General features: G+C 43.7%; 1 protein-coding gene and 1 long non-coding RNA gene across 2 annotated transcripts in view; one reads left to right on the top strand and one right to left on the bottom strand.

The window, feature by feature from the left end:
* Positions 1–308: 308 nt before the first annotated feature.
* LOC308481461 overlaps positions 309–23,771 on the bottom strand; it is a 98,704-nt gene continuing 75,241 nt past the window's right edge. The window contains exon 4 of the long non-coding RNA XR_013988682.1: positions 309–3,200. This is a non-coding gene — a long non-coding RNA (uncharacterized lncRNA). The remainder of the gene's footprint in view (positions 3,201–23,771) is intronic.
* The window catches only part of GALNT18 (polypeptide N-acetylgalactosaminyltransferase 18), a 369,938-nt gene continuing 364,296 nt past the window's right edge, over positions 18,130–23,771 (top strand). Inside the window, exon 1 of the mRNA XM_081013763.1 lies at positions 18,130–18,184. Within this exon, the coding sequence (XP_080869889.1) occupies positions 18,172–18,184 (13 nt within the window). The 5' untranslated portion in view covers positions 18,130–18,171. The remainder of the gene's footprint in view (positions 18,185–23,771) is intronic.

Below are 23,771 nucleotides of genomic sequence, written 5' to 3' on the forward strand. Positions count from 1 at the left end.
GGATTGGGGAGAGACTGCTAGAGAGAGTTGGAGAGTAGGAAAAATGGGCATTGAGAGGATTTTTAGAGGGTGGTCCCCACTTTCACAATTTTTGCCTATGTGTGCAGGGTCCTGGAACGTAACGCCCACTTAAGTGAGAGGAGGCCTGTATACACTGACGTGACGACTGTTGAATCAGTTTAGAGAACCCACATGTGCAAAAATACTACAAGCTTTAACAGATTTTATTTGTTTTATGAAAGCACGAAGTAGACACATCTTTGGTAAAGAATTATACTTAGGAACATACAGAAGCAACAAAGTTCTCCCTCTTGTTTTAATAATGAAGGAACATGTGGAAACATCATTGGCAATAGCCACCAAAATGCCTTCCCCATTCTCTTCAAATTGTGCTGCTTTATTTTTGCTTCATATTTTAACCTCTCCATTATCTTAGGATTTATGTTGCATTTACAAAGGTTATTCTTCTAAGACATTTGCTGCTGATATGAGCATTTAAATTTAGATTGGTTTATATTCTAACAGAGGTGCAGTATCAGAAAATAAGTTCTGTGAAAGCCTACATTATGGTCATGGAAGGTCAAAGAAGGTTAATGAAAACGTCTTTCAGGATATTGGCACAGACGAGGCTCCCTAGAGATAGACCTAGAGTTGGCTTTTTAGTGCAAATAAAAATTTATAAGTGGCAAAAACTTCTATTAAATGCATCTGATGATTCCGTTATGGAAATAACTTCTCAGAAAATAAATGAAAATAGAAGCATAGGATCCAAGATCTGCTGTGATTTCTGATGAAGACTAAAATTAGAGGATTTTATGTTAGCCTTTGGACTCACATTTTTCATTATGCATTGAAAGGAAAATAGGAGTATCTGAAACAGAGGTTTCTTACATCCTCATGCTGCAAATCTAGAACCATACCAAGAAACCTCTTAGCAATAGCCAAATTGTTACTTAATTACGATTTATGTTGTGGAGTAATTATCAGATATGTTCTTGGAGCAGTTTTCCGAGTTTTGAAAACCCCTTTAGATATTACAGTTGGGATAAACATATGAAGGGACAAGCACACCAGCTCCGCCATCTGTCACTGTGCCTGCAACATTTCAACTTATGGGAGGCAAAGGTTTGAAGTGAGGAGGCTTCTAAACTTGTGGAAACACCTTGTATGTTTTCGAACCCTGGAAAACAGGGGTTCTAAAGCAGGCATAGGCAAACTCGGCCCTCCAGATGTTTTGGGGCTACAACTCCCATCATCCCTAGCTAACAGGACCAGTGGTCAGGGAGGATGGGAGTTGTAGTCCCAAAACATCTGGAGGGCTGAGTTTGCCTATGCCTGTTCTAAAGAATGTGAGGAACCTCTATGCATTCAGAAGGCTCCTCACATAAGACCTTCAACTTCCATAAGTCAAATGGTAATGGTAATGGTGCCAGAGGGAGGCTCAGAGCCAGTGGCGTAGCATGACCAATCCCCCTCAAAGACTCTGAAGATCCTGTCTACCCTCTGAGCAACCTCTCTACATATGGTAGGACTCAGCTATATAGCTGCAAATAAAATGTTTTAAGTTTGTTGTAAAGTGCATTATACAAATGTGTCACTAGATGGAGATGGTGAGCTATGGCAAATTCAATATATTTTTTTCAGATTTTAATTTTTTTAAAAAAAGCATCTTCACAAGATTTTTTATATGTGTCTAGATTCCACACTACATTCGCCTCTGGACTTCAAACCTAAGGATTATTGTGATCCTGCTTTATTAATAAAGATTTGAAATCACTTGGCATAGGAGCGAAATTCTAGGGTCCTAGGTCCCTTACCACCCAATAAAATATGTGAGGGGTCTACTGGGTCTTATGGTTGATTATTTGGAGCCTCTGTTTCTGGAGCTCTTCTATATAGTATATAGTATATGATATGTATTGTATGTATGTGTATACTATATATTATCCATGCTGCCTGTATTACTGTATGTGTATGGCTTACTGAACCTCAGTGGGGCCTTCTGCACCCCTTCACCCCTTCTTCATCTTTCATCTTGACTGTTTAGTTATTTGTGAAATGTTTGCCCATCCAGTGGATTCTTGTTTGACCTTCCTCACTGCCTCTGAGATCTGAATTATTTCCATGCTGTTTCTAACAATGGTATTATAAAGAGTTTAAAACATGCAGGCCATGTATAATGTATGTTTCCCATACCATCCAGTAAGTTTTTATATCTGAAATATACTACTCACTAGATAACACAGATGTCTGTTGGGAGTGGTTTAAGTATTATTGGCCTTGCTTCTTGGATGCATTTTTTTTTTTTTTTTGCTCATCACCATATTTCTGCTGTTCTTTCCCACACACTTTTAGTAGGAGCTGCACAGCTATGGAAATATACCATCCATCTTTCTTTCTTAGTAAAACCCCAACATTATGTCTCACACCATCCAATAGGTTCCTGACCTTTCTAATGTTTCTTTTACCTTTAATGTAATGTGGGATAACCTTTGAAATTATTTTGATTTACAGTGCAATCCTATTTTTGTCTACCCAAAAGTATGTCCCACTGAGTTCAATGACATTTCAATACCTACTTGAATGGTAGCAAACCTCATTGAACTCAATGGGACTTTTTTTATATATATGCATAGGATCACACAATTAGTGCTTCAATCTGATATATGTCACAGTGAAGCTCTGAGTATCATTCACAAAACAGTGAAGAGCTGGCGAGAATTTGTTTTTTGATGGTGGGGAGGATTATTTGTTTTATTCAACTAGTTCTGAAACTCACCCCAAGATGTCTCTGGATCTTGAAATGAAGTGCACAAATGCACAAATTTGCTTTTTGAAAACCCTTCAAGGTATTTTGAATATTATTTCTTTTTATAGCAACTCATTATAGCAGGCTAGATTTAATGTAGGAGTCCGGAAAAGTGTTTTGTCCCATTCATTGCTTTAAATATATGAGCAATCTATTGATTTAAATAGGTCCATTCATGTTTTAACATTACTTATGCATTTAAATTGCTTTCTGAATTGAGGTCAAATATGTGCTCCTTCAGTTGGTATACAGCTGTTTTGCCTTCTTCCCCAAAGCTCTCCAGGGATCATAACTGAATGCCAGCATTGATAGGTGACTGTTGTCAATGAAACTGGGAGACAGGGATGTCCTGGCAGCAGTGGCTGAAAGTGAACTGTAATAGCACTGGAAGCTAGAATGTAAAAGACACAACAAAGTCAGGAGAAAAGCCAAAGACAATGAAGTTAGATAAAACCTCTTGGGGGACAGCTATGGAAGTGGTGAAGCTAGAGGGCTGGCCCCTGCTCTCCTTTACCACAGCACTGATCATTTTGAATGACAGAAGAGGCTTGCTTATGTAACAGGGAGACATGTTTTTCATTCTCTGAGATCACAGTGGTTGCAGCCCAAGCCTACAGCCTTCAAAAGCACACATGGCAACTACGCTCTGCTTGCACAGTCATGGATAACTCATAATAGAGTGAAAATTTGGATAATTGGCCTCATGAAACCAATTTAAAAAACCACACCACACATACTATTTGTTACCTTCTAAGGGCCAGTTTACCCAACTTTCCTCCAATGTGCTGCCCTCCAGATGTTGTTGGACTACAACTCCCATCAGCTCCTGCCAGCTTGGCCAATGGTCAAGGATGATGGGAAAGGTAGAACATTAAGAATTGGATAACACCACGTTGGCTATCCATGCCCTAGGCAAACCTAACATGTACAGTGGTACCTCCGATTACAAACTTAATTCGTTCCGGAGGTCCGTTCTTAACCTGAAACCGTTCTTAACCTGAGGCGCGCTTTCGCTAATGGGGCCTGCTGCTGCTGTGCCGCCGGCGTGTGACTTTTGTTCGCATCCCAGGGCAAAGTTTGCTACCAAGAGCATCTACTTCCGGGTTAGCAGAACTCGTTACCTGAAGCGTTCGTAAGGAGGATGGTACATAACCCGAGGTTCCACTGTACATTGAGTTGAACGTCCAGAAGAACTTACACACAAATGTTTTCATCAAAACATGACAATAAGAGAAAGCAATTCTAGGAAAGAAGTTTGGGGGGGGGGGGGATGGCATGGGCTTTATTTGCATGTCATCTGCCCCATGGATGCAGCTGGCAGCAACTGCTGCAGTCACAATAGCTCCAAAAAAGCTGTCATAATTTGGGGGAAGCAGTACTATGTATGCTGGCCTCAAGTTGCAACAGTATGTTCTTAGATAGTAGGGGTTTTTGTTGTGTGTGTGTGTGTGTGTGTGTGTGTGTGTGTGTGTGTATTCCTTTTAGCCTTCTGTGTAAAAACCTTATCCAGAATGAAATTTTAATTAATTTCCCAGAGATGCTTTCAGAAGCAGAAGAACTGCTTGGTTTAATTAACACTGGTATCTAGGGCAGATGCTTTGTTTTGCTGTAAAAGCCAGAAGGATAATCCCACCCCCACCCCCCCTTGTTGCGGGTTTCCTCTCTGAAAGTCCTTCTAATTTTCGTAACGCTTATGTTTTATTTGTGTGTTGTTCCTTCTCCCCCCCTCCAAATTCTTGGATCACAGAGTTCTTCGAAAGTATGTAGTACAAATTTTGGTTGTCAAGGCAGGCAGCGCTGTGGCTGACAGGCGTGAATCTCGGCTGGGAGATTTTGTTCGCCGACCCAGAGTGCAAACGCCCACTTGCTGCAAGCGAGGTGAAGGGGGGGCTCAAGCAGAATCGGGAGGCTCTGGAAGCTGGGCCTTGAAGTGCAATGCAGACTATATTTCACCCCCACAACTGCATCCAGTATGTTTTGCAGACCTACTCTTTGCATTTCCCAAAGGTTGGGGGTTATGTTGCGGCTATACGGAGTTATACCTCAATCTAAACTAACTGTACCTCAGTCTAGACTCGAACTCCCATCAGCCCCAAGTAGCTTAGGAATTATGGGAATTACAAAACCAGATTCCCCATTTCCGACCCTCCTATTTAGCACCCCTCAGTTCCAGCCCAAGCCAAACCTTGAATACATTCTCCAATGAACCTCAGAGGCAGGGACATGCTAAGCCACAGATGAGGAGAGGCAGTTTCTCTGCTCTGCTCCCCACCTCCAGCACTATCTAAGCAGCAGGCCAAAAACCAGGCTCTTTGTATTTATACAGGCCTATCCGATCCTGTGGCTTCTCAATGTGTGTCAGTGGCCAAGGGTGATTTTGCAACAGCTGCACTTCTTTCTGTGCCTCAGGAAGGCTCTGAGGCCTAAGGGCAACCAGCCTCTGAAAGCTCACTTGGTTATGTGGTAATGTTCTAGGTTAATCATGAAGTTTCTGCTTTCTCCTAGGGTTTCTGACAGCATCAACCAGCATTTCAGCATCTGTGGGGGGATCCCAGCATTTCAGCAGAGGCGGCAACAACAAAATTGATTTAGGCCCGAGGTATTCAATTTGTTCAGCATGGAACAGCACACTGAAATTACTTTCTTCTGCTCAGCAGAGCTGGCAGATAGCAAGGCAAGTACCTCAAGATCTGCGGAAATAGTTAGAGCTTCAGTCAAGCTTGTAGTAGCATTTTAAAGTACTGGGCAAATAACAAAAACTCATGTATTTTTAATTCAGCACATGGATTTTCCCCCTCAGAGATGAATATGCAACAAAAAAAATTATATGTTCTTGTGTGGGCATGAATTATAATACCAGGTAGAAATGGGTCATTAAAAATGAAGCACAAACATGCCAGGTTCGTTTTAAAATGATGAATTGTTTCATCAGTGGCTGCTGCACAGATGTAACTAAATTCGTCCAGCAAAATCTTTGTTGCTGCTGATTACGTGTGACCCAGATAGAACTTGATTTCTTATTCTGCCGACAAACTGAGTTTGTGGTTAGGTGGCGGCGGGAGGAACGACTCTATTTAAACTGAAGAAATTGTATGTGAAATTATTTCACCTGAAATGCAAACATAAAATCCCACGAGTTAGTTTCTTCAATTACTTTTCTGATCAAAGCAGTACTGAAAGTCTAATTTTCATGTGAAAATATGCAATAAAAGTAGGTTCTTTGCAGTGGATTGTGTAAATATATATATATATGTTGTAATTAACTGCCCTACGTTCATGATATACCTCTGTGCATGGAATAATATATGTAAATTAATCCATGCAGAGTTACCAATCCTAATTGGTGTAAGATGGGATTGGTGGTGGTTAAGCAATGGATCTATTTTTGGAAAATATTTGCAACCACCTAGATATTATCGAAATGTAACATTTTGCTTACAGAAAACTCACATTGCTGACCCTTCATAATAATAAAATGGGCTGTTCTTTCTCTCTCTTCTATGATTCTAAACAAAATGAAATGGCTTACATTCAATGGTGACATTGTGCAAATGGAAATAACATTTCATTTTATTTATTATTACATTTATATCCCACCTTTTCCCAAAGGAGTGCACAGTGGTATACAAACTTCTCCCCCTCTCCAGTTTATCCTCACAGCAACCCTGTGAAGTATAGATAGGTAGCTGTGTTGGTCTGCCATAGTCAAAACAAAACAAAAAAATTCCTTCCGGTAGCACCTTAGAGACCAACTAAGTTTGTTATTGGTATGAGCTTTGTTATTGGTATATGAAATATACTCAGAGTCGCAAAGTGATTTCATGCTCTTTATTCAGCTCATAATGGTGAGGAGGAATGAATGAAAGTCCCCTCAAAGTATCTGCTTTATATACATTATTTACACAATGGGCTGCACATGATTGGCTAATTCTGGAATTCTACTGTAAGCCAATCAGGTTGTGGATTCACTTATATCTGGAGCATGATTGGGTGGTTCCTGCCAACCAATCATACTGCTGCCTTGTTCTAGGACCGATCAGACTGCTGCAATTTGGATCCTATTGTTCTAGGACCAATCAGACTGCTGCAATTTGGATCCTATTGTTCTAGGACCAATCAGACTGCTGCAGTTTGGATCCTATTCAACTCAGTACATAACACCCCTCCCCTCTAAGTTCCAGTCCTGCCCGGGAGGTCGCATTCATAGTCCTCGAGGTACGCCGGCGGCCTACGTGTGCGTTGCGGCCTGTGGTGTTCCCTGGTCCGGGGTTCAGGTTCTGGCTCGTGTTCCAAGGATGCTGGCTGTGATGGGCCTGTTTGGTCTGGCGCAACCAGCTCGCTCAGTCGTGGTTCTGGTTCCGGTGTCCTTTCGGCCTCGTGGGTCCTCTCTGTATTTACTGATTCTGCCTCTCCTGCTGGCCCCTCCTGCTCTATGGGCCTCACTGCCCCTCTGTTCCCTTGGGTCTCCTCTGACCTTTCCTCCTCCTGGTTTTTTCCCGGGAATCGTCGCCGTATCTGGTCGCAGTGGCGGCGCCAGCATTGCCCCCCATCTGTTAGCACCTCGTACGACACGGGGCCAGTGACCCTGGTGACTGTGGCGGGTACCCATGCTGGGCCTGCCCCAAAATTCTTTGCGTACACTGGGTCCTGGGCCTCGAAGGTCCGGGGGTTCCTGCCTTCCCCCACCACTACCTCATCCTGAGCTCTATCGGGGTGAAGGTGGTCCAATCTGATTGCAAGGCGCTGACCCATTAGTTGTTCAGCGGGGCTCCGGCCAGTCGTTGAGCTGGGGGTGCTGTGCTGTGCTAGGAGGAATGTGGCAAGGCGGTACTCCCAATCCCCTTGCGTCATGCGGCGAAGGGTGTTCTTGGTGGTCCGCACCATGCGTTCTGCTTGGCCATTGGTGGCAGGGTGGAATGGCACCGAACGGATGTGGCGGATGGCGTTCTGTGCTGTGAAGGTTTGGAATTCTCCTGACGTAAATGCAGTCCCGTTGTCTGAGACGAGAGTGTCAGGGAGCCCATGGATTGCAAACAGCCTGCGTAGTACCCGGATGGCTGCGGATGTAGAAGTGGACGGTACCAGTGCGACTTCCAGCCATTTGGTGTAGGAGTCCACCACTATGAAGAATGTTTTCCCCTGAAAGGGGCCAGCGAAGTCCATATGCAGGCATGACCATGGTGCTCGGGCAGACTCCCAGGACTGGACTGGGGCCCTTGGGGGATCTGGGCGCGATTCTTGGCAGGCCTGGCAGTGTTTGACCCAGGCCTCTATCTCTCCGTCGATCCCCGGCCACCACACATAACTCCTGGCCAGGGCCTTCATTCTTACTACCCCTGGGTGTGTCTCGTGTAGGGCTGTGAGGACCCTTTTGCGGAGGGGCTGGGGAACAACGACCCTGCTTCCCCATAACAGGCACCCCTTGTGGGCTGACAGTTCATGTTTGCGGGTTGTGTAGCCAGTGAATTCTGGCCCAGGACTGCTGCTGGGCCATCCCCTCCACACCCAGTCCAGGACCCGGGAGATGACCCTATCTTTCTTGGAATGGTGCGCAACTTCATGTGCCTGAATGGGGTAGTCGGGAAGCAGCTCCAGGCTCATAACCTCTTGTGCAGGTACTGGGTCGGGGCCTGTTTCCGGTAGTGGTAGCCTGCTGAGGGCGTCCGCATGGCCCATCACCTTCCCTGGGCGGTGAATCAGTGCATACTGGTAGCTGGCAAGGAAAACTGACCACCTGAGGACGCGAGGAGACAGCACTTGGGGGGTCTGCTTTTCGGGGGCAAACAAGCCAAGCAACGGCTTGTGGTCAGTCACCACGGTGAAGGGCCGCTCCTTGTCTATTTGCGAGTAGTTCCGCTCGGTTGCGTTGAGTGTCTGGGAAAAGTATGCTACCGGTACCTCTCTTCCATCCGGGAGTTGGTGTCCCAGGACAGCGCCAATGCCATAGGGCGAGGCGTCGCATGCTAGCACCACCGGCAGCCTCTCGTCGAAGTGTGCCAAGACCAAGTTTGAGACAAGCAAGTCCTTGACTGCCTGGAATGCAGCCTCCTGGCGCTGGTCCCACACCCAAGGGGCCTGCTTGTCCAGGAGTCTGTGTAGGGGCTCCGCTACCGCCGCCTTGTGGGGAAGGAAGGAATGGTAAAAGTTCAATAGTCCCAAGAAGGCCTGAAGTTCAGTCTTGCTCTTGGGTGCTGGGGCATCACAAATGGCCCGTACCTTGTCCCCAGTCGGGTGGACCCCTTCTGTGTCCACCATAAATCCCAGAAGGTCCACCTGAGGCACTCCTAGTAGACATTTTTGCCGCTTCACCCGCCGTCTGGAAACGGTGCAGAACGGTGCGGAGGCGGTCCTCAAACTCCTCTGGTGTGGGCCCGGCAATCAACACATCATCGAAGAAGGGGGTGACGCCAGGAATCCCTTTAAGGAGCGAGTCCATTAGATTCTGGAATATGCCTGGTGCCACACTGACACCAAATTGCAGCCGCTTTACCCTGAACGCTCCTCTGTGCATCACAATCGTCTGTGCCTCTGCTGTGGCCTCATCTACTGGCAGCTGTTGATATGCTTGGGCCAAGTCCAGCTTGCCAAAAATTTTCGACCCAGCCAGGGTGGCAAGGACATGGCTGACCACTGGCACTGGGTATGCATGGGCCGTGAGGGCCTTGTTTATGGTACATTTGTAGTCTGCGCAGATGCGGACCAAACCATTAGGCTTGACAGGTGTGACGATTGGGGTTTCCCAGGTGGCATTAGGCACTGGCTCCAGCACTCCTTGCTCCACGAGCTGGTCCAATTCCTCGTCTATACGGGGTTTCAGGGCGAACGGGACCTGGCAGGCCTTGAGCCTGACCGGTCGTACTGCGGGGTCAAGCTGTAGAGCAAAGGGGGGGCCCGTATACTGTCCCAATTTCCCATCAAAAACCCCTGGAAATTCCTTGCATATGGCGTCCAGGTCCACTTGTAAGGTAGTGTGGTTCACCCCGGTGATGGCTAGCCCCAGTGGTCCAAACCATGCCAATCCTAGTAAGCTAATGTAGGGGCCCTTGACCACAAGCAAGTCCAGTTGCCGCGTCCGCCCTCGGTATTGCACCCTGAAGGTCCCCACCCCCATTGTGGGGACCTTACGTTTCTGGAAGTCCCGGAGGGTGAATGGGGCCGGCCTGAGTTTGGGACCCCCAGTAGGACACAGTTTCCTTAAGGTCCTTGCCGAGATTATGGATAGAGTTGAACCCGTGTCAAGCTCCATGCAGCATGGGGCCCCCTCTATCTGTACCTCTACATAAATTTTCTCTACGTTGGGGTGGGGCAACTGGTATACCTGGAAGTCCGTGAGCTCCATCGAGTTGCCTTGGTGCGTTGGGCCCTGGGCCCTGGGGCTCTTGGATTGGTGATCTGATGCCTGGCGTCGGGTGGGCCAAGCTCGACACACCCGGGCGATGTGTCCCGATTTTCTGCACTGCCTGCACTCTGCGTTGTGGAAACGGCAGGTCCTCCTCTCGTGACTTTCCCCGCAGCTTGCGCAGTTCCCTCCTTCTCGTCGAGGCAGCTGTGGTATGTGGGCTGCTTGAGTGAGCTGCTGTACTCGGTGCACCTCCTCCCTGTCAGATCCTGAGTCGTTGGGGAGGTCTTCGTGGTGGACCCTCGGTTGGGATGGCAGGCACGGCCGTGCCTCTTGTGTCGACCTCTTGGCAGCTTCCGTTGCCAGGGCCTCCTCCAGAGAGACCTGGAACGTTAGTTCCTTCTTAGCGTAGAGGTGTCGTTGCAGCTTCTCATCCTTCAGGCCACCGACGAGGCGGTCCCGAAGCATGCTCTCCAGCTTTGAGAAGTTGCAGAACCGGGCGGCTTGGCGGATAGAGGTCACAAACCCAGTTATGGTTTCCCCAGGGGCTTGCCGCTTTGCGTAGAAGGCATTTCGACGAGCCACCACTGAAGGCTGCGGCGAAAAGTGCCCCTTCAGCTGTTCCATTATTGTTTTGTATGGAACAGTAGCGACGTCTTCAGGTGCAAGGAGAGCCCGGGCGATTTCAAACGTCTCCTCTCCGCAGATGCTGAAGAATATCGCCCTCTTCTTGGCGTCTTCTTCATCGGTGACCCCTTTGGCTTCTAGGAGGAAGGTGAAACAGGAGGCGTACGCTTCCCAGTCTCCAGATGCTGGGTTGAACGGCGAGAAGCTGCTGTCGGTTGCCATTCTGAGTTCCTTGTGTCCCGGAGCTGAAGCCTGGATACGTGGTGCAAGGCAGCGGTGCGGCAGGTGGTGGTGCTGCGGTGCTGTGTGTGGCAGTCAGCTCAGCGGGATCCCATCCTCGTCGCCAGTGAAATATACTCAGAGTCGCAAAGTGATTTCATGCTCTTTATTCAGCTCATAGTGGTGAGGAGGAATGAATGAAAGTCCCCTCAAAGTATCTGCTTTATATACATTATTTACACAATGGGCTGCACATGATTGGCTAATTCTGGAATTCTACTGTAAGCCAATCAGGTTGTGGATTCACTTATATCTGGAGCATGATTGGGTGGTTCCTGCCAACCAATCATACTGCTGCCTTGTTCTAGGACCAATCAGACTGCTGCAATTTGGATCCTATTGTTCTAGGACCAATCAGACTGCTGCAATTTGGATCCTATTGTTCTAGGACCAATCAGACTGCTGCAGTTTGGATCCTATTCAACTCAGTACATAACAGTATGAGTTTTCTTCAGATACCTGTGAAGTTTGTTAGGCTGAAAGATAGTGACTAGCTCAAGGTTTCATGGGGATTTGAACCCTGGTTTCTCACGTCCTAGTCCAACACTGTAAACACCACAGTGGCTCTCAGTTGTGCAAAGTGGTTCACCTTATTTTCACCCAACTGTTCCAGAGGGTGATATTCAACTAAGTTTTCCTCAGAGCGGATCCACTGGAATTAATGAGCATGTCTAAGTGAGGTCCATTAATTTCAGTGGGTCTGCTTAGGGGGGTGCAGCTCTTTTGAGGATGTGATGTGTAGGGGAGATTGGCCAAAATCAGGTGCCCCAGTTTGTGTGAGTGGAAGTGCATCATTGGATACAACCCAATGATGATAATTAAGTTTTTGAAATTCTAATATTTAGTATTATTATTTTTAGTATTATTTATTGAATTTGTATGCTGCCCTTCATCCAAGATCACAGGACAGTTCACAACATAAAAATACAAAAGATAACACAAAATACATAATAAAAACAATAACAAGAACAAAAGCAAACCAATAACACCCTCCCACAAACACAATTAAAAGGACATAAGTGTTTTTGCCTGGCACCTAAAGATGCATAACAAAGGTGCCAGGTGAGCCTTCCTGAAGGATCGTACTTTTCTGTTAAAGATGGTCCAAAATCTGCCTTCCAAGAACAAGTACATGAATTTAAAGTACAATTCCACAGAAAATGAAGGAACTGGAGGCCTCAGGAAATTAACCTCTGAAGATCTGTAATCTTAAAAGCTACTTCTTAAAAAACCTTAAGATCTTTAAATGAGAATCCCTGTAATCAAAGCTCTTCAAAGAAGACACCTCAGCAAGTAAAAAGCCACTCATTAATATTTGTTAATGCAGAAGCTTTAGGCTAATTGAATATTAATTTCCCTTTTAATGCACTGGTCCTGGATAGTTTGGAATGAATATGGCATAATTAGGAATAAATGAATGATGCTTTCCTTTGAACATATTGCAGATCATGAGCTAACCCCTCTCCTTCTAGTGGCAAGAGGAGATTCCTTGCATCTCTAGTACTCCCTCAGCCCCCCTATTTCCTGTTCCTCCTCTGGAGGAACTATTCTAATATAAAACATGCTTCCCTGAAGAACAATCCTAATATAAACCATTCTTTCCCAGAGTGTTTTTTCATAGGCATAAGAGTCACTCTGTGAGAACTGAGGATGAGAGAGAGAGCTGTTACTGACGTTTTTGATTTATGGTAGCGAGAATCGTGACTGAGGAAAGCTGATGAATAAGTTATCCTTGGCTGCTTTTGGTTGCCCATATAAAGATTGGTGGCTGGGGCAGTGTAGGTGTGAGCTGAAGTATCGGCCCTAACTACGTAGCTGTTTTCACTGCCTGCAAACCACTGGCTGGCAATTTTTCAAGAGGGCTGGGCTATAAATATGGGTGAAGCTTGCTCATTGTGCTGGGGATGGGGAGGGGAGGAAGAGCACCCCCTGCCACATTGCCAAGGCAAAGCAGAGACACCACCTGTCTTTCTAGCACTATGCATGGTCACTTCCTGACTGCCGGTATTTGGCGTGGGCAGGGGATTCAAATGCATACTGGCATTTTGGATTTGTGCAATTAAAGTGGCTTAAAGTACTTTGTTGTCTTAGCACAACGGATCCACTAAAAAAAAAAAGCAAAACAAAACATTTTGCAGTTAGGAAAGTGATGGGGAAATGCACTAAAAAGTGTTGGATGAATGAATGATTAATGGGAAGTTGGCGAACCATAGCACAAGCAATGCAGGATGAATTGACGATGGATGCTTATAGTCCTAGAACCTCCCAGCAAACAAACATCTGAATGAATGCTTCATAAAGACCAGACATAGTCCACCCTCTGTGTAAGCGAATCAGGATGAATACTTAATAAACAGGTTGTCTGGAAGGAGTCCCATGCTGTGGGAAATTTTATGCTGCCAAACAGGATGTGTGCACTTGAAAAGAAATCCATGACATGGAGCATGAAAAGCAGATTGAGAGTATATGGGTAAAAATTGTCGGAGAGAGAAACAACAGTGACCTTACTGTGGGTGTCTGCTATAGATCGCCAAGCCAGACGGAAGACTTGGATGATGCCTTACTAGAGGAGATTACCAAACATTCAGGGAAATGCTGTGGACATAGTGTACAGTATATTGATTTCAGTCAGGCTTGTGACAAAGTCCCCCATAATGTTCTCGCGAGAAAGCTGGTAAAATGTGGGTTGAACGAGGTGACTGTTAGGTGGATTTGTAGCTGTTTGACTGACCGAACCAAAGAGTACTCATTAATGGTTCCTCATTATCCTGGAAAAAAGTGACGAGTGGGATGCCGCAGGGTTCTGTCCTGGGCTTATTGTTGTTCAACATCTTTAGAAATGACTTATATGAAGAAATTGAGGGGAGGCTCAGCTAATTTACAGATGACATCAAACTGGGAGAGGTAGCTAATGACGCAGAAGACAGAATCAGAATTCAAAATTCTTTGTAGTTCCCCACACATGTGAGACCTCAGGATTAATTGGTATTCACCAGTTATTTCCCAACACATGCTTCACAGCAAAGTGCAGGAAATGATACTCAGTTGCCTAGGCCACTCTGCGACCCTCCCTTACTGTGTGATGCTGGAATTTGTGCAGCACACCAGAAGATAAGGATGCATATGTTGCTGTTGTTAATTCTGCTGCCTGGTCTTTGATCACAATAAAGATTGATTGATTGATTGATTGATTGATTGATTGATTGCTCCTATAGTAGGCATCTATTTTCCAGCACTGTGCATGGCTCCCAGCAATGACAGGGAAAAATAAGGAATTTGTCCAATTGCAGAAGCAAGGAAAGCTTCCTACTTCCGTTGCTGGGTTTGGGACCCTGGTCAAGCAAGGGAGCGGCAGCTCACTTCTGTTGCCATGCTTCTAGTGTGGCTGTGAGAACTCATGGAAAAAGGGACATATTTGTGAAGGATCCACCCCCACTTACTTTGCACCAGTTCTTCCATGGGAACCATTTCAGATTTGGGTGAGGAAGTGGGCTAAGAGATTTCAGTTGAGAGAGGGAAAACTCACAGCAAGATTTTGTGATGTGCTAGCTGGTTGGAAGAAGCAAATTTCTTTTGTTCTGAATAATCCTTTGGTACAATGTAATTATCAACCAGATGGGAAAATCTGTTAAGGCAAGGCATAATGTGTGAAGGAACATTGAAGGAAGGTGAGAGAACCTGAAGTCTCCATGGCACTGAGGACAGCAGCTGCATACATTTCATTTTCAGCACATTACATCCATTTACACAACCAAGCAGCACATGTGACAGAATGCCAGGGTCCTGAATATTACCCCTTTGTCCTATTTATGTGCTTTCCAGAGGCATCTAATTAACCTCTGGGAGAAACTGGTTGCTGGACTAGATAGGTGTTTGGTCTGATACAGCAGGGCAATTTTTATGTTCTTATGTTCTCAACTCACTTTGTGCCTGAAAAGTAAAGTAGGCACAGCCAAAAGTTTGGCATGTGTTGAAATGATTACATTACTGTACTAGCTAAGGATGTAACGTCTACTGAGCAATGCAGCCTATTTGGGTTGCTCATTTCCACCTACTTTGCTTCCTTCCATAAAATTTGAACCTGGGTCAAACTTTGACTGATCAGTCATCATAAAATATTAAGTCCGGATGATGCTTCTTTATCATCCATGCACTGAGCTGGGATAATACATAAATTAGATTATGTAGTGTGATTCCATAACATCCCATATTATAGTGCAATCAATCAAAGAAGCAGAGAGCTGCTTTTTGAAGAACAGAAAGAGGAAAATAGTCGAAACTGTTTCTCCATTATAACTCACCTGTGGTAACATGTTCAGCATGGCTTCAGAAAGAATAAATGTAAATCCCTATTGTTAAACTCTGATAAACTAAGAGTGCAGTGCCATCCAGAACAGGCGATAGACCTGGGAACCACCCACCTACAAAACCCCTGTCTTTCCAGGATTCAAGTTAAGTTTATTGACCCCCATCCAGATCATCACAGCTACAACCTAGGTATTGGTCCAGGGCTTGCACAGCCTCTCCTTGCTCAGATGCAATAGAAATTCGGGTATAATCAGCATGCTGATGACATCTTGCTCCAAAACTCCTATTGAATGATATCCGTGTCAATACATATTTCTGGATTCCCATCTTAGATCAATGCTTTAACATGAAGGGATGTGATCTGTGAAATATCTTTTCCTGCAATGAAATACGAATGTTGTGTTCAAATAGAAGCAATAATTGGTTGCAATGATGGGCAGGAAAGTGGAAGAAGCAGTAGCTGAGTAGGAGAACATGCTTTGGAACCACAATATGAGGTTCCAGCAACTGCATGTGTCCGGATGAACAAATACATACTTCTTTTTTTTACATAAATTCATTTAATTATATGTGCTTTGAGCTTAATGTGGTTGCATGGACAAGCAATCATCTGAACTGCTTCACGGCACATCCAGATTAGTTTCAAGGTTGCGGTGAGGTCAGTAACTTTTTCCACACACCTCATCACAAATGAAATTCTAATCTGGCCATGCAACAGAGCCGTCAGATGACTGCTTAGCTGCGTGGCCAGCTGTAGTTCACATTAAAGTCACCATGGAACCAAGGCCAATTTTAATTTGTTTGAATTCTTGCTTATAATTGCAGAGACAGTTGTGTTGTAATAGGATCACCTACTAAAAGGACGACTTGGTCATAAATCCCAAGCCAATTTAAATAAAGCTATTAAAGTGTCAAGGGTGCCTTGTATTGGTGTACTTTCCAGTCCCACCATCAGACAAGAGGGAGACACAAATCAGCCTGATCTTAAACTGAGAGAGCCATACTCTAATATAAAACATGAATTTCTTTGGCATATCACAGGGAGACATAGTATCAATACATCCCACTACTTCTTTGTCCCTGATTATATCTAATACCTCATGTGGAAAATTAACCAGCAATTTAATAGCATGCATTGAAAAAGTCCCTTTCAAAAGAGCAATCTCAGCTCTTATAAATCACACCACTACAACTAGCAAACAGTGTGAAGGTGAAGTAAATATCAATAGCTATGTAGCAGACTTTTATTTTACCACACTGTATGGCCTTGATCCTTAAAAGTAAAAAACAAGGATTATGAATTATATTTGGAAAATCAACATGCTACGCTGAATAGGTATCTTATCTCTTAATGGAGACTCAGTTTTTACATTCTCCACTGTACCAGGATTTTGCAAAACCCTTATGCCAGAGACAGGAAGGCCTCCAGATGCTGTTGGACTACAAATTCCATCATCCCTGACCATTGGCCATGCTTGTAGGGGTTTATGGGAGCTTGAGTCCAACAGCATCTGGAGGGTCACAAGTTCCCCATCCCTCCTTATGTGATAGGATCCATATAAGATGTGTGTGTGTGTGTGTGTGTGTGTGTGTGTGTGCGCTCAGATCTTGTACTTGAATTAGTCTTATTTCAGATCTTAGGCCCTAGAGAAAAATTCAGCTGGAAACAATTTAGAACAGTTCTGCTTTAATAAGGGATCTGTCCAAAGATGTGTAAACCTCCGGGCAACTACAACTCGTCTAGACATGAAGAATTTACTCTATGAAGAATTATTGTCTTAGTTGATTTTGTATCAGCCTGAATTGCAGAATCTAGCCTCATGAGAACGAAGGAACAGGAGTTAGAGGAAACTTTACTCCTCTGCTTAATGTGCTAAGATCTCTAGGGCTGAAGGGGGGCAGGGGATCCTAAAGATCCATTGTCAGGAGGGCCTGACATGGGTTGAGTAGACCAGGTTTTGTGGAGCCCATGGAAGTACTTATAGACAATGGTGTCTGGTGCTTATTGGCACTAGTTGGGCAAAGGGCAGAGATACCAGCAGAGTCAACCAATTCTAGCTGTGAGTTCATCCTCCCTACTGAGTTCTACAAGGGCAACACTGAGACACAGGACAGGAAGCTGACCTGCAGTGCTACCCCTTGGACTGGTTTTATGTAGAAAAGCAGGCAAGTGGGGGCTGGGTGAGAGCAGAGTGAGATTGCGTGGGCAGGGTCTCATTTGCCCTAATGGATCAGCCTCCATTGCATGCAGAAATATCCTTCGGAGCTTTTCAGAAACGGGGCACAATTGTATACTTCAGAAGGCTGTTTTGTCTCTCTTTACTTTCATGATACAGTACATGCAACCATTCTTTGTGACTGGTTTCATCAGTTTTTTATATTATGCCTTTCGTTTTTGTAATGCATTAACTGAAGAAAAATGTTATATGCACTTGTTTTAAATAACTGCAGGCAATAATACATCCCCTCACAATGAACATGGTTTCGAACGGCACTACACCAAAATATGTTATGTCTGATTTCCATTAAACCTAATTCTTATGGATTTATATTTTTTGACATGGCCTTTTGCTTTCTACACTAGACAACATTAGCAAGACTTCCCCCCACCACATTTTTTCAAAGGAGCAATCACATATTAAAGTACCTCTTGCAACCTATAGTTTAGATAGAAGATTGTTACTGCATTATGAGATAACAAATGACTGTTTCTATTATAATGAGTAAACTTACTCGTTCTTTCAGGACACCTTGAGAGGATCCATCTCCTCATCACAGCTGCCCATTGGCTTGCCCTCTGTTCACCTGAATGCTGGTCCTGAGTAAGTGCCCTATAAGTTAAATTCTTGTTCCATTTATTGCTCTGTAATACCACCTCTAGGTCTAGTACTTTTTTCTGAAAGTAATTTTGTTTGAAAAATAGTATTTTAATATATACAGAGGCTAGGAAGATGGTGTATAGTGATAACATTTTATATACACTCTCTTTCCCAAGCAGAGCTGCACTTTAATTGTATATTATCTGCCACGTTATCCTATGCATAGGAGGGGCTGAACACAGACTGTCCAAGATTGATTTTATTCAGATGGGTTCCTTTATGCCTCTTCTTTAATTTCAGGGTGATGGGTGCGGGGACAGAAAGACTGTAAGCCTTTTCAGTCTAAAATATTTAAAATATCATAAATAATTTCTCTGGGATGCATGCATGTTTGCATTACAACTTAAATGTTTGAGTTATGAATGTTGACTCTGAGATGTAGCTGGTATGATAATGAAGCACAGTACAGTTTAGCGAGAAATAATTTGCAGTCTGAGCCTGTTTTCTATTAAATAATGATCTCCCAGGCTGATGTCAGAAAGGGGGCATATCATTCAATTGGGAAGCAGGAGAAGCTCAAGGTACGTAAACTAGCATAAGTGTTAAATAATGGATCTGTGCTAAGTCTTCTCTTGTAGATAGTTATTTCAAACCAAGAGTTGCCAGTGTAGTGCTGGTGAGTGTGTATGAGCTCACAGGGTCTCCACCACCAACTGAAACTAGGCTTGAAAAAGCATTCAGTTGTAGCCAATAAAATACGTTGCAGTGTGTGCTGGGATAAGGGTTGCGTGTGATGCCCACAACAGTTTCTCTCATTTGCGAATGTGCCCTTGGGTGACCTCTGTTTTAAACAGATTCTGGTATTCACCCCTTCCTTATTATATGAGGTGAAACATTTATTTATTGTTTCATTTCCATCCCACCTTTTACTCCAAGGAGCTCAAGTTGGCATACAAGGTTCTCCCCCTTACACAATTAAACCCCACAATAACCCCGTGAGGTATGTTAGGCTGAAAGGCAGTGATGGGACGAAGGTGACCCAGTGAGCTTTGTGGCTTAGCAGGGATTTGAATCCTGGTTTCCCAGGTCCTGGTCTGTCACTCTTAACTGCTACACCATGAAGCTATCACTGAACACATGGCATCCCCATGTTGAGTTCTCCCACTCATAGTGCAGCATGAGGTTTTAATTTCTTGCCCCACATAATCCCTCCTTCCACTTACTGTTGACACTGGAGAACTAGCCAGAGGGATGATGTTTTGATGATGGCCCATACACAATACATAGTTCCACCTTCAATTTTATTTTTGTGCAAAAATAGCATCTCCTCATCTCGCTCTTATTTAAATAGATTGATTTTGTTTTTATTGCAAAGTCCAATCATTCATAATAAATTGGTTTGCATTATAAAGCCCATTAAGATACCTAGTCATCAACAAAAGTATCTCTCTCTGCCCAAAGAAATTGTAAACATGTTTGGTGATGGTGGGGGCTACTGATATAGTGTTTCTTAATCTCAAAGAAGCACCATAAAAATGAATTTGTTTGAACAGCAAAACAAGAATTGACCAAAAATCATAGGGCAATGTATATGCTAATCTGAAAACGACAAGGCTATTTGAAGGCATGGCAGCTCAATTTCAACACTAGCTTTCCCCCCATTTGTTAGAAATAAAGAGCAAGGTGAGAAGAGCTATGGGATGCACATGAACCAGAACAAAGGGGGTAAGCCAGACCACTGCATGTGTGGTCAGAGAATGTGACCATTACTAACCCACTTCTCTCCAGCCATGCTGCTGCACCATTGCTGTAGTGAGCATCCCCCCACATGGAGAAGGAATTCATGCCATACATTGTTCCTAAATGCTGTTACAGGTTTGTGGGTGCTAAATACCTGGGCTCCGGGTAAATATTAGAATTTAATCAGCATTTGTGTGTTAAATGGGATGTCAGACCTGTGTGCCTTAAGATGTGTGTTAAATGCTTTACTCCTCTGATGAGCATGTGCGGAAGACTACATTAGGCAGACTTCTTAAATTGTGTACTTCTTAATCCAAGGAAATCAACATGAGTTGAAAGGTAATGAAATAAGTCTAATTTCCTTGGAGGTGATGGCCTGGGGATAATGAGTCATTAGCATATCAAAAGGGTGGGGCCTCCCCCCCCCTTTGAAAATCAGAGGCAACGAAAGCTTAGTGTGGTGCAAGCTTACAGGATGAAGCTGGGGGTCAGAGAGACATGGCTTTTTGCTGTTGGGCTGCAAGGCAGCAGTCCGGAGACCAAAAACTATTGGAAAGGGATGCTGCAGGTACCCCTGGAATCTCGCATCGCTTGGAGATTAGTGTGGCATGTCACAATGCACTTACCCAGGAACATCTAGCAACTCTTTCTTCCCACGGCAAAAGAGCTGTTTTGGGAAGGGAGAGTTAGGGAAGGAGCTAAACCTATACGGTAGTTAGGATGCAGCATTTTCAAGTAGCTTCCAGGGCCCCTAACAGGCTCCACCACTAACACCTGTCCTGTGTTCATTTGGGCATCCAGTCAAGGCTAGTGCATACCATGCCAGGTCCTAGCCAATGCACCAACACTAATTGGGTCTTTCAGCCAGTTTGAATAAGTTCATCAGCTACCCAGTGGAACAAGAAAAAAACATAACCAGTGATAACCACAGGCTCATGGTTGTAACTGTAATGGATCAGCATTATATTTAATTGAATATAATGCTGAATGGCAGTATGGCGTTTGATGAAGGTAAAGCAATGTAAAGAAAGGCAATATAAGTTATGTAAACTAATTCATAGGGACGCGGGTGGCGCTGTGGGTTAAACCACTAAAGCACACAGTACAAGTAGATAAATAGGTACCACTCTGGCGGGAAGGTAAATGGCGTTTCCGTGCGCTGCTCTGGTTCCGCCTGAAGCAGCTTAGTCATGCTGGCCACATGACCCGGAAAAACTGTCTGCAGAAGTGGACAAACGCCGGCTCCCTCGGCCTTTAAAGCGAAATGAGCACGCAACCCCAGAGTCATTCACAACTGGACTTAATTGTCAGGGGTCCCTTTACCTTTAAACTAATTCATGGTAGATGCAGTGCTTTTTTTCCTAAAAAAAATGTTTAGGGGTACTCTCACTTTGACTCAAGAAAATCACCATTTTATAGTTCAAATTGGGAAAAAGAAATACAGTCAATGGACAAAAGTACAAAGATTCACAAAATGTTTAGGGGTATGCTCAGCCATGCATCTCCCCAGAAAAAAAGCACTGGGTAGATGTATTGGTTTAATAATGGCATGAATGAATACTTGCATTGGCAAAGTAATCAATCAGAATAAGTAACACTGTTCCTTCATGCGTTAGCTTTTGCTCAGGTTCTTTTAGGAGAATCACAGGTGTGCCTGAGATATGCTCTTAGGTCTCTTAGATGGCTATTAGTAGATTGAAATTATAAATTAGGCATTTGTCAAATTGTGACATACTTACGAATAAATCTGTTGCTGAGAAACAAGGCATTACTTTGCCAAAGGAAAAAAGAGGATTGTAGATGCATCAACTGTTCCTGTTATATTTGTGAAGTAGGCTTAAAGCAATTACAGGTGCTTTGATCATCCACCCAAAAATATGTGATAATAGAATTGTATAATTAATCTTCTTTTTATGAAGCAGTTGATAACTCCCACTGCAATCTAAAATTGTTGGAAAATTGATTCATACAACTCTCTTCATCAGTGACCTACAGCATGATAATTTTTCATGTAGGAGAATTTACATCTTTACCATCAGTATGACATTTTAAACCAACTGCAGCTTAGAACAAGTTGCTATAAATCAGGATTTATCACAAATTTAGTGATATTTTCTTAACTATGGTGAAGTTTCCAGGGTATCACTGGGCCTTTATGATCAAGAATCCTCTGGTGTAATTATATATATGTGTTACTGGTGCTCAATCATTATTTTTATTAACTGTCAAAAAACACCATTTGCTATGGGCATTTATTTACCAATATGTAACTACCAAAAGGGACAGAATTAAAATGAAACCAATGAATGCACCTTATAGATACTGTTTCGTGCACCGAGTTAGAGAGTTAGCTTGGCAGCTGTTAATGTTATATAATATAATCACTATATCTGAACCAGCAGCCAGCAAAGGTCACATGAATATCACAGCAGATCCTGCTGGTGGTCTGTTCAGGCAGCATTAAATGTTCGCCTCTTCAGCTACAAATATGCACATTTTGTTTTGGTGTGTTTTGCCACAAAACTTTTGGGTCAACATGGTGAGAATGGCCTATGTCTCTGACTTTCCCCCAGATGCCTTGTGTGACCCACTGAATAGGGTCTTTTCCAGTGTGCTGTTGACCACTCAAAGCTTGGGATTTATTTTTTTTAATTAAGTAATACAAATATTGTGCATTTCTGAACTCCTGTAATAAGTCAGGCCCATCCAGCCAAATGGTAGCTGATTTCTAAAGTCTCTAGGAATGTTTTGGATAACTGAGATCCTCTTAATTGGATATGTTAGGGATTGAGTTTGGGACCTTCTGTGTGCAAATTGTGTGTTCTATCAAAGATCGAAGGTTCATTTCCATGGAAATGATGTGGTACACTTCAGAATTCAGACTATGGCTCAACTTATCTCCACCTGAAGCATCAACATGCCTTGGACACACCATGTGTCCCTGCATGGTGACACATGTTCCCTGAATGTCAGTCACCAAAGTCCCCACCCTCATTCTTTGATGTAAGGGGAACTAAAATGAAAAAGTTTAGGAACAGAAGTATTTGACTGGGGTTTGTACCAAGTCCAGGGAAACAGCATCCTATAACCAAGGCCATGTCAAAAATCTTTTCGGATTGTATCCAGCTCTGCCTGTGAGCATTTGTTATAGAAAGGTGATGCTCTTGACGGTTTTCTTTCTGCTTTCTTGACTGCTTTCTTTCCTACAGCTCCTCCACATATTCAATATTCATTTAGATTTGCTTGTGCAAAGGTTGTGCAATGGTTAGATATGCCCAGTCTTTATTGAGCATTCATCCTAATTTGCTTACAGTGTGGTAAAGAGGCAATGAGCATCCTCCAGCATTTACCCTGATTTGATTGTGGGATGTTTGCATATCTTCCCTTTAAACATTTGTTCATCAAACACTTTTGAATGTATTTCTCTGTCAGTTTCCAAACAGCAGAAGTCCTTTTCTTAAAGTGGATTTGTTCTGCTAGGGCAAAAAAGACCTTCAATTCATTTTAATTGTGCAAACTTAAAATTCTGGTTCATGCTGAAACCCACTCACGAAAGTATATAAACAACCATGTTTAGCAACTTTTCTAACTGATAATTTATTACTTACATTATTTCATAGTTGTGCATTTCAATTCTATGCTTGTTCGCTCAGAAGCATTTGTTGCTTTAAAATATTAATATGCTACCTTTAAGAATAAAACTCTTCTCTGGCGGCTTCCATAAAAGCACTTCAATATAGTACAATGCAATCACGAATCAAAAATATTAATAAGCCAGCAAATAATAAAACTGACAAACATCCAGCTCAGAATTAAAGCACCAATATGACCCAAAGCAAGAATAGCGGGG

The sequence above is a fragment of the Podarcis pityusensis genome (assembly GCF_964106645.2).
Source record: "Podarcis pityusensis genome assembly, chromosome: 1".
Lineage (NCBI taxonomy): Eukaryota > Metazoa > Chordata > Lepidosauria > Squamata > Lacertidae > Podarcis > Podarcis pityusensis.